The 11,678-nt window shown below is 36.9% G+C and overlaps 1 protein-coding gene across 1 annotated transcript in view; it reads right to left on the bottom strand.

Annotated features, from left to right (window-relative positions):
* Positions 1-2,762: 2,762 nt before the first annotated feature.
* Positions 2,763-11,678, bottom strand: part of LOC115568093 (uncharacterized) — a 53,821-nt gene continuing 44,905 nt past the window's right edge. Inside the window, exons 23-38 of the mRNA XM_030395171.1 lie at positions 11,482-11,532; positions 11,162-11,205; positions 10,133-10,421; positions 9,770-9,813; positions 9,349-9,634; positions 8,578-8,621; positions 8,407-8,480; positions 7,998-8,212; positions 7,622-7,875; positions 7,164-7,292; positions 6,050-6,197; positions 5,869-5,898; positions 4,142-4,186; positions 4,020-4,064; positions 3,602-3,645; positions 2,763-3,471 (exon numbers count right to left, since the gene is read on the bottom strand). Of these exons, the coding sequence (XP_030251031.1) occupies positions 3,208-3,471; positions 3,602-3,645; positions 4,020-4,064; positions 4,142-4,186; positions 5,869-5,898; positions 6,050-6,197; positions 7,164-7,292; positions 7,622-7,875; positions 7,998-8,212; positions 8,407-8,480; positions 8,578-8,621; positions 9,349-9,634; positions 9,770-9,813; positions 10,133-10,421; positions 11,162-11,205; positions 11,482-11,532 (2,006 nt within the window). The 3' untranslated portion in view covers positions 2,763-3,207. The remainder of the gene's footprint in view (positions 3,472-3,601; positions 3,646-4,019; positions 4,065-4,141; positions 4,187-5,868; positions 5,899-6,049; positions 6,198-7,163; positions 7,293-7,621; positions 7,876-7,997; positions 8,213-8,406; positions 8,481-8,577; positions 8,622-9,348; positions 9,635-9,769; positions 9,814-10,132; positions 10,422-11,161; positions 11,206-11,481; positions 11,533-11,678) is intronic.

Raw genomic sequence — 11,678 nt, 5'->3', positions numbered from 1 at the left:
GAAATTGTCTTGATATGACTTAATTCATGGTGTCTTGTGATTATTTCTCACTAATTTTCGACAGCATTTAATTCGGTATAAGTATGTTTTGTAGAATACAAACAGAATTTGAGGCAGCTCCAAAAACAAAGGAGGCATCACCAGAGTGAACGATACTGCTGATCTTTGCTCGCTATCCTCAGCTGTTACTAGTGTAGCTGAGGGTTATGGAGGGCGCAGAAAATATGAAATAACCACAAGGAGGCTCGATTTTAGTAACACGAGTGGGTTCAACCTTTTGTTCGGCTTGCATGTCAAGTGCAGCATCACATACAGAACACTTCAGAACTTTCCCTCTTTAAAATACGAGTCCTGGCTATAACGGTGTTAACTGTGTAAAAGCATATAAGAGGAACTGAAATATGTCCAGACCATCAAAGTAGATGTCACTCAGTAAAATATCTTGCACAAGTTAGTTACTGTTGGCTAATTAGCTCATGTCTCAGTTGGCAGAGGAGCCGTGTGGTCCGAGAGTTTGTGTGGACGTCTGATCACAGGGGAGTCATGGCAGGTGACAGGGTCCAGCTCAACTGGACCTGGCTGTATAATGTAAGCGTGATCACGGCTGACACCAAACTGGGACTGAGCACAGCCTCCCAGAACAACTGAGGTCAGTTTGACAACAGGGGAAACATTACGGAGGTGATTTACAGCGGTTCTAACCAGGACTACGACTTCTGGGACTACAAGACACAGCAGGCTGGGACAGGACAACAAGGACATTACAACGAATCTGGACACAGTGTTCAATGTCATTCCTATGAAAGCTGCTCAGTGCCGTTGTGAAAAAAAAACCATATGTACAGTAGAAGAGTTGTGATCTGTTTTAATATTGATAAAGTTGATAAAAGTTGCTGCAGACCGAACAATCAAACATTTTTATCATAAGAGTCTGGCCAAAGGAAAACATGCTGTAATCATCACCGACCAGAATAAAGACTTGCCTGTTAAACTTCACTAGATTTTTGTTTTACACATTTGTTTTGCTTCATAAATGAGAATTTGAACAGATTTTAAAATACAAAACATTTTGAATGATCTGCCATTGTTGTAACTTGATTAATTCAAATTATACAGTACATTCATATGCAGCATTATTGAATTTGTATAGCACCTTTCAACAACAAGGCATTTCAAAGTGCTTTATATAAGACATCAGAAAGTTTAAGACAAATATACAGTAAAAAATAAAGTGAAATCAAAAGATAAAACAATTCCACACTGAAACACAGGAGGAGAAGACGTGTAATTCATCCCGTTTGACTGCTACGTTTAAAACAGCGTTATTAGAACAGCTTCATGTGTGTCACAACATCTACAGCCAAATGTAAAAACCATCTATACACACGAGAAAATGAACCTACGCCACTTTCCACACAGATTTCCAAATGTATAAAAATCCACACAGGGTGAGAATGTGCACATTGGTACACATTGTGAACACCGTTAGTGTTAGTGTCATGTTGCGAGTCAGCAAAAGAAAAGTGTGAATTTCAGTGATACTTCATTTCGAGCAGAATTTTTTCTCACTAAATTGTGTTTGGATTTCATCTATAGTTTAGAAAACCGTCACTGTGATGCGACGGCCTCGCTCCAACCCTCCCTTATGTTTTTACCTCTCTGTAGCTTTCAAGCATCTTCCAGGCCGTCAGCTGGTTGGCTGCACCTTGAGAGGGTGGAGCCAAGAGGATATAAATAGGGTGGCCATCTTATCATCTGTCATTTCAGTTTGTTTTGAGTTTGTTCCTTTATTTACCACTCACACACACATCTGCTCTACACCTTTGATAACTAACATTCACACAGTTTAGGCTGTGTTATGTTTAGTTGAATAAATGTTTTGCTGCATTACACTGGTGTGTGGACTCTTCTCCCTTTGTTGCGAGCCTTTGAGCCAGCTTCGTGACAGTGATTACACAGAGATGACGAGTTGTTTTACTGTCTTCTGTAAATGTTTTTCAGTTTCAATTATGATCATTTTAATGATTATGAACTTTATATAAATAAATGTTATTTTATTTTGAACATTTAAACTGATGTTGTAACTTAAGGCTCCAAATAATACTGTTAGTTTGAACTGATGTCAGAACTTGATCAATCATTACTTCATGTTCACAGTCTGTGAAGTTATGCCTCTCCTTCAGATGCTTCTTTGCTTCCTGCAATTCTCCTCAAAACTAATTTCAGTAAAAGAATATTTGTGTGGGAACATGAGAAGACTGCATGTGCATGTCTCCTGTTCTGTTTGTACACAGGTTTCTCCACCTGAATACATTTAAAGTGAAGCTCTCGGCAAAAAGCAACCAAGGCTTTATTTGCGATTGAATATGAGTCAAACCTTCGTGTAAAAGCATAATTACGAAGAAAGAGGCACTTTTAAGATTTACTGTAGTTGGGTTTTCGGGTACGTTAATTTTGAACGGGAGTGCTAGGGGCAGAGATACGATGGCATCAAAATCGCTATTTTTAGAACACTAAGAAGGCTCGATACAACATGAAACTTTGCTCATAGTATCACCAGGGTCTCTACACATGAACACGAGCATTGAGAGCATTGTTTGTGTACACAGAGTTGTGCGCCGGAGATGCAGCAGCTAACGTGAGTAGTTCAAAAACCTTCTTTTTCATAAACTTTGTGTGCCTCTTTTGTCGTAATTATGCTTTTACATGAAGGTTTGACTCATATTCAATCGCAAATAAAGCCTTGGTTGCTTTTTGGCGAGAGTTTCACTTTAAGTTTTGTACATTTGGCCCCAGATGTTCTGTAACTGACACACTAGTTTTTTTCTGATACATTTGTTCCATTTTTTTTATGTCACATGAAATACTGTTATGTGCATGCATTCCTCCCCTTCATGTTGAAATCTATTTTCATTGTTTGTCAAGACTATACAACTTTCACACACTGTGCTGCAAGAAAATACTAGCAGCACATTTTGACTGCTGCATTGTTTTCATGCTTAAAAAGAGAGTTACAATAATTTCACTATTCAAGTTTAAAAACTTTAGAAATTCAGTTTGATTGACATGAATATAAAACTGAAGTGATAAACCTGAATACAGCCTCCGGTCTGTTAACCTGAGAATTATTATTTTTTTGCATCATAATTCATCAGTTTAAGGTGCGGGTGATTTCCAGCCAGGATCTATTCAGTGAAAGCTGACGTCTTACAGCTTCTGCACCAGATCATTTCTGTGTATTTTCTGAAAAACCTTCTTGGTCAGCTCCACTGACTGTTGGCTGTAGGCGTGCAGCATCAGATCCACCACGTCCAACATGTCTCCCTTCTCCAGTCGGTGATATGGGATGTGTGGGAGGCCTGTCAGGATGTCACTGTCCTGCAGGAACCACTTGAATTCTTTGAATTCCTGTTGTTTCAACTGTGCCAGCACATTCAAAAGCCTCTCTCCGTCTGTTGTGATTGTTGCTCCCTGAAGAATTCACATAAACAAAGGGATATGATTTCACGTTGACATTGGTGGATAATATCAAAGCTGAATGAATGAATGAATGAATGAATGAATGTGTTGTTTAAAGTCAGACTGATATGATATCACTCACTTTCTGCATCAGTTCAGACAGGTGTTCATCCACAGAGTGTTTGTCTGATGAGAGAGGAAAGAAAACATGTTGCATAAAGGACTTCTAAGTGTCATGATTCATAGAGTTTGAATACAAAACTGACAAAGAAAATATAACCTCGAATCAATCTCCCTTTACTTTTTGTGATAAGACACCCACTGCCAGATTTTATATCAGAACAGAACTTTTCTTCTCACTTCTCAGTTTTTAAATCAATCTGTGACTGTCATTTCAGATGAGCCTCTAAAGTTAACTCCCAAAACAAACTTTTCAGCTCAACACGTGTTGAGGCCAGGTTATAAATAATTTGCATAATAATTTGTTAAATGTTAAAATCAAAATCAAAGTTCGGTTTGAATACAGCGTTTTCATGGTCGGATAACAGAAAACAACTCACTGTCACCTGAACCAGGTATGGACGATTGCAGACGTGTCTGTTTGACTATAAAAACAGACACACATCGATTTTGCACAAAATAGTACAAAGTATTTTCCCCAGTATTTTTGCAGCGTACCTACCTTTCACTGTAGCATCACAGCCTGGCCCAGTTAATGATTCTGCAGCTGCAACATATGAAATGGCAATTACATAATACATTTGTTCAACACCTTATGCACAAAAACACTACAGCAGATTAACCAAACTACTAAAATAGCACAATCAAACACCAAAGTAAATGTTGGCAATATATCTTTCTGCAAAACTAATTTTGGGTTCATATTCTGTCTTTGGGTGTTCGGAATGAATTAAATAAATCACTAAATAAATAAGCGTACATTGGACACTGCATTAATTGAAACAAGAAAATCATTGCCTTCTTCACAAAATCATAATAAAAATAATAATAAAGTTGGTATTCTGCATGTGAACATATCTTGTGTTTGTTCATTGGGGAGGTAGATGAATCTGAGATGAATGAAGGGGGGGTATGAACATTTGCACACATTTCTATGATAATTATGAGTATCTTCTCACAAAATGTGAAATAGGCAGTGCCGTACATTTCAACAATCTGCCACTGCCAGTGCAGAAATTATAGAAATGATAGTGACTTTAATGTAGTGGGGAGAGCTTTGACAGTGCATATAGGGCAAAGTCTATTCTGGGAGAGTGATAGTGCTTGTGGACAGGTCAGGAAGGGGGCATTATTGTGGTTTGTGACTCTGTTCGGTTATTTACATTACTTTACACCAAGCAAATTATTATACTGAAATCAAATAACCTTGTTCGGAGTAACCAGATTGAAATGTTCACACATCTCGGACCGCCCTGTTGTTGTTTGTGGTTGATACTTAGCAACAAGCTGCATTGTATCAACCACAAACAACAACAATTCACTAGCTTTACTCATTCAACTTTCTCAATGAACTGAACTTTCTCTCTCAACTTGTCTCGACTCCTACTCGACAACCCAGAGCTTTGAATCATTTTTCGAATCAGTCACGTAGGTGTGCGTGAAACAAAGCTTTTGACATCACTGATCACATGATTGTCACAGAGCGAATGAAGCTCCGATACAAGCTTTGCTTTAGACTGGTTCATTTTTTCAATACAAGCTCTGAAGCAGAGGTGTCACGGGTAACATCACTAGTAGCCTATGACACAAACAAATATGAACGCATCAGTGGGTACAGAAATGTTAACTACCAACATTTTATCCTGGGGACTTTGCTGCACATCGCAGCATAGTTCAGCTCTGTTAATTAAGCTGAAGAAACGATGACAACAACATGAAATTTCCATTCGAGGGATAGTTGTATATTAATTACTGTATAATAGTGTCATTATTTATCTAAAGGTCCAGTGTTTGTAGACTGCAACCAACTTAACACCATCCCTTAGCTGCTAAATCAGGAAAAACGCACAGACCCTCTGTAGAGCGAGTGTTTGGTTTGACCATTCTGGTCATTAAAAAAGGACCCGATCCCTCTGGAGATTAAAAAGCTCATTATACCTTGATAAAAAGATATTTATGAATATCATATTTCATATCTGCCAATAAATCCTTCTAAATCCTACACACTGGACATTTCACAATGCATGATGCGTTCACTGCACCAGATAGAGATTAAATCTTTTTCCCCTTGTAGTCGCTCAGTGTTCAATAACCTCATTTGTTTTAACATTAATCAAGTTACAATCGACTCTATGCAACTTGAAAAAAATTGAACACCTTTGACATCATATTATGACTGAAGCCTGACTGAGGTTTAGTAAATACTATTCTCATAATCCAGGATCTTACCTTCTAAATGAGCAGAGCTCTGATAGTCATCTGAAAGAAAAGGCAGAATAAACATGAAATAAATCATAAATAAATTATATAAAACAAAGGAAGTCTGAAGCAATGCTGTGGCGCCAGCAGGCAGGTTCTTGAGATCATATATTTTAAATATAAGGGCTAGCAGTTGTTGTGTACCACCAACCTGTTCTGATTTCACAGGTCCATACCGGTTCAAACTGCGGTTCACCCTTACGTATGTGTGAGAGTCTAAGGTGGAAGTCTCTGTCTGGTTTCTTGATGAACACTTCATAGAAATTTGGGTCTTGACTATCATATCTGAGGGTCATTCTCTGTGAAAAATATTTAAAAAGATAGAGGAGTTAGTCAGGTTAAATCATATACAACAAAAACAGAAGAGAAAGAGTTCACTGGTCAAACCAGCTTGATTGTTGGTTAGAAATACTGATTTACGCAGCTCAGGCCCACTTCTATTTGGCTGCTGTATGGGCACCTGAATGTTCAGCTTCTTTCCCACAGAATACAACAACAGGCCAAAATCATTAATAGTTTTTAATACCCTGAATGCAGAAGTCTCTAAGGCTCAGTTACGCTCATCTGTCAATGAGTGAGCTCACTGTTCTGAGCCAGTTCACCTGAGCTTCTGAAGGGAACCAACATGAAACTTTCCTGAAAGGCAAAATTCACCTAAAAATTAATATTCTATCATTATCTACTCTTATGTCTACAAAAAGTCAGGTAAAGTTTCATGGCAAAATAGTGCAGCATTCTTCTAAACGACTGAAGCAGATGAGGACTTGTTTCAAAATGTAAAAAACAAAACATAGCACAAAATGGCTCCATACAGCTCATCTGCTGTAATCTAAGTCTCTGGAAGCCTCGAGATCCCAAATTGATTTGAAAAATGTTACGAAACTCCACCAGATTTTCCATCGCCATTGGGTAAATTTTCAGTTCAGCGTGAACTTTTTCCTTTAACTGTGTCAGTGGTTCTCACTTGTGCGTCCCTTTGTGTCTTATGGGGTGTTCACATCATCAAGGCACCATGATTAGAAAAGCTGCAATATCTCCCACCTGACAAACTACAAAAGTGTCAAAAGAGTGCAGCAGAATGGCTGAAATGTCCCCCTTTGTGGAAGTTGCATATGATTAAAATGCTCAATAACACTAAAACATATTTAATATGTACCCATTTAAAATACAACAAGGCACCCTGCAGTTTCTATCATTTTACAGTGTCTGGACCATAAGTCCCACATGTACCCTGATTGAATTCTGACTGACAGTGCAAATTGTACCTCTGGTTGAATTCTGGCTGTGTCCATGTCTGCTGCAAGTTTAAAACCCTGCTGCATTTTCAGGTAATTGTTTGGGCGTGGCTTTTGAATTAGTTCAAATCCTTTGGAGAATTTCTTCTTGTCCAGTGCCTGGGGGAAAAAATCAATGAGTCAATATAAGCACAACGTTCTTACAGTTACAGTTGCAAACAGTGTAATCTGTGTTTTAATGTGCATTCAGAAAAAAACACAATATGTTTAATAACATATTTAAGAAGAACTGTGTAAAATTTTGTAAAAAAAATAAATAAATAAATAAATCAACATTTTCGTTTTATAACTTTCGCACAATATATTAAGACATTATTCTTGGGATTTCACTTTTCTTCTTTTTCAACACTGGCCCCAATACTCCACTGTAGGCTTTGGTACCATTTCAGTTTAAATATGTTATGCATGACTATAAGATATTCAATAACCTGTTGCAGAGCAGGATCATGTGGGATCAGGTAAACGTGGAGTTTGAGGAATGGTGTGTTGGGTTGATAGTATATTAACACATCGCAGCTTATTTTCACAGGAAAGCCAGCTTTCATCAGGACCGCTCTTGGAGAAAAAACTGGTTCGAATAACTTGACATGTGACGATGTGACCTCAGCCACTTTTTCCACAACGTCTCCACAGTCATCGATGTGTAGGACTGCAAGCTTATCTAATATTTTAGGGTCGTCGTCTGCACAAAACAAACATACACAATCAGTGAGAAGTAAAAGATTGCATTAGTTATTGTATAAATCAACATATATCTAAAAGTTTATACATTCTATCTTTACTGTTTTCTTCATGTCAGCTTACCAATGCAGATCCAGTGTGGCAGGTATACTTCTACTAATTTCCCAACGATTGCCGTGATGTTAATTAATGGACCTGCAGGCATGTAGCTGATCCTTTCCATCCTCTCCATAGGTTCCTCCCAAGAGCAAAACTGGTACTTAAAACTGACCTTCTCCTTACAGACCCAGCGCAAACCAGAGACACTGCATTCAAAGTTTCCTGCTTCAGACTGAAGGCTGAGTCGAGGGAAAGAAAAGAAGTTAGTTCCTCTATATGCACAAAAATGCTGTGTGAGAGGCACAATGGAATTAATGCTAGATATGAGATCTTCTTTACTTTCATTTGTTGTGTAAAAAAAAAATCCCAAGACCCAAGAAAGACTTTTTACAATACTTCCAATGCAACGCAGTATTTATGATGTTAATTTTACCTGTAAGTTGGAGCCTCATCTGCATCTGTACTGTTCACTTCAGGTTTAAGTTTAGTCCAGTCACTGGAGTCCTGCTGCAGAACATGATCATTTTTCCAAAAGAAAAATCTGACCGAAATCTGTCTTTGTACAGCATCACATGAAGAGAGAAAAATAAATTAGTAAACTTACCATTATGCTTCCACAACCCTCAAGCTCCTGGTTTCTTGAAGGACCTTGTAAAGACACATAAGATTTAAATGTGATGATGATGTTAATATATAGATTTATATGGTAACTTTTGAATTTTATTGGTATAACATGATAATCTCAATAGCTCTGCTAGGCATCTCCAGACCAGTTCAAATATCTGATTAGTCTCAAATCTCTTTGTTAATTTTACATTGCTAAGGAGTGTTATTAACAGGCACAGGCCAAATTGCCTTTTTTTAATGAGACATATTACTGTATATATGCTTCCTGCTTCTTAAATGTGAAAATGTTTCTTGTTTCTTAATTCCTTCGTGACAGTAAACTAAATATATTTGAGTTGTAGACAAAACAAGACATTTGAAGACATCATCTTTGGCTTTGGGGAACCCATTTTCCTTCATTTTCTGACATTTTATGGACCAAACAACTCATCAATAATCACGAAATTAATCGATAGAATACTGTTCTTCCCAATAGTTAGGAACCCAAAACGTTTCTTGATGACTTGGTTTCTCAAACCTCTGAACACAAAACTGAAAACAGTGAACCATTTCATCAAAAATTAATAAAATCTTACTGAACACTGAACTCAAAACCACGTCTTTACAAAATGGATTAGTACCACCAAAACCCTACAGATAAGGCTTTTTGTTGGGGATCTCCAAAAAACGTCAGTGACTAGAGAATCAGGGCTAAAACCATCTAGTGTGAACTTAGGTTATGAGACACTTTTTGTCTTCTTAGTCTTACCTTTGAGTCCTGAGCTGGGCTTTGACAACCTCTGAACCAGATCAGTCCTCTCCATGGCCATTAAAACCTCCCTGGTTAACTCGAAAGACTGTTTGCTGTAGGTGTGAACTATCTGATTCACTATTTCTGCTCTGTCCGCTCTGTAACTCTCCATCAATGAGATTTTTCGGAGGTTTTTCTTAGAGACAATCAACTGCAGAATATTCTTGAATTTCCCAAGCTCCTTGTAACTCAAATCATTCAGGGTTTCCAAAAGCAGCTGTTGCATAGCTGCTACTGTTGCTACCTGAAATAACCAATAAATTCATGAGATATTTATTTAATCCACTGGGGACAAATGCAAATGTTAAATATGACAACCATTTTTCACATCTATTGAAGAAGAGCTGTGTTGTATGAAGTCAGATGTGACATTACTCACTTTGTGGATCAGTGCAGAGCGGTGTTCATCTGCAGAGTGTTTCTCTGAGGAGAGAAGAGGTAGAAAGTCACTCATAACTGATGACTGGTCTAACAGCTTTAAATTAAAATGATCAGGCAATATTGCCTCATGAAAAAAAAAACAATGCACAAAATTACAGTTAAATCTCCTCAACAGTGACATATAAATTGTCATTTCTACCCACTCTCTTAGTCCTAATATATTCTGTACACAGCTGATGTGTCTTCTCTACATTATGAATCTTATTATTTATAATGTAAATAGAACACAAAGCTTAATAACTCAAGAGACGTTATATACCAGTTATATGATTTTAACATGTTTTTATCTTTATTATTTTACTTTTGGATCCTGAGCTTCTGTCTGACAACCTCTGCACCAGATCAGTCCTCTTCATCATCTTTAAAATATCCTCTGTCATCTTCACACAGTTTTGGCCGCAGATCTGCACCATTAAAAACACTGTGTCCTGCACATGTGTTGTCTGTAGCCGCTTCAATGGGATGCATAAAAAGGGTCTGTGGACCTCAGGTTGACTCAACATGGCATCTTTAAAGTACTCAAGCTCTGCGACACTCAAATCTTTCAGTGTTTCCAAAAGCAGCTCTATAACAGACTCCATCGATTCCAACTGTTGAATTCAGAGAAAAAAATGTTCATGAGATTAAAGTGTGATTTCCATGCAAGGATGATTACACATGTTTCTGTTCACATCTCATCAATATATGTGTTTAAGAAATGTGAATATGGTAAGTGTACATCAGCACGAGGTGATAACATTTATTTCAATTGATCACATAAACCTGTTTTTATCACGTGTTTACAGCTCTTTCTTCCTTGTAAAATCAAATATATTGACCTCAGTCTTCTTTTACAGTAATTTATAAGACATTTTAACTGTTTGAGAGTTTCCTAATGTGAACATAAGAACAAACTGAATGGAGCTTCAGTTCTGACAAACCTTCAGATGAAAATAAATAATTTGTTTTTAGTCATCATTTATAATATTCAAGATGAATTTTATGCTTCTTCTATTAAATGTGTACTGTATTGTGTGTATTGTGTTGCGCTGCAATTAACCATTATCATACAAATTATGATAAAATAATTACATAAATAAATGTTGTTAAAAGTACATATCACAATTTCAAGGTTCAAATTTCCTTGAGATATATAAGAGATATTAAGTTTACAATGATACAAAATAGAGAGAAGAAGATCCTCACAAATGCTGGAACCAGAAAGTGTTTGGCATTTCTTCTATTTAAAGAAATTACTCAGTTGATTATTTAATAAAATGTTCAGCTAATCAGCTAACAGATTAATTATCTTAGCTTCAGTTTAAAGTCAGACAGATGTGACATCACTCACTCTCTGGATCAGTTCAGGCCAATCTTCCTCCACAGAGTGTTTCTCTGAGGAGAGAGGAAACAAAAAGAAGAGTCAAGAATGATTAATTCAACAAAATATATATATATATATATTTTTTTTTTAAGAATTCTAATATTAAGGATTTATCGTAAAATGTTCAGAAAATCTACTAAATAGGAAAAATCATACAAAATCAATAACACGTTTCTCCTGATTGACACTGTCTTGTTTTCTATCAAAGTGTGTTAAATGTTCATATACTGACATACGAATTAAAATAATTACAGGACTCATTTCATACATTTATATAGGTCACCTACCTTTCTCTGTAGTATTCACACCAAACACTTCACCTAATGATCTTGCAGCAGCTGCAACACAGTTAATGTTATTACATTAATAAATACTCTGTGTGTAACCTTTATGTGTACTTGTCCTGAGTATAATACTGAGACCTGAGAATAAAAAGCCTGTAATGTTTCAGTTTCAGGTGTGTGAACTGAAGGCAGGAGGAAGT

This window comes from Sparus aurata, chromosome 17, assembly GCF_900880675.1.
Source record: "Sparus aurata chromosome 17, fSpaAur1.1, whole genome shotgun sequence".
Taxonomy (NCBI): Eukaryota; Metazoa; Chordata; class Actinopteri; order Spariformes; family Sparidae; genus Sparus; species Sparus aurata.
This window is presented reverse-complemented; position numbering and strand designations above follow the sequence as displayed.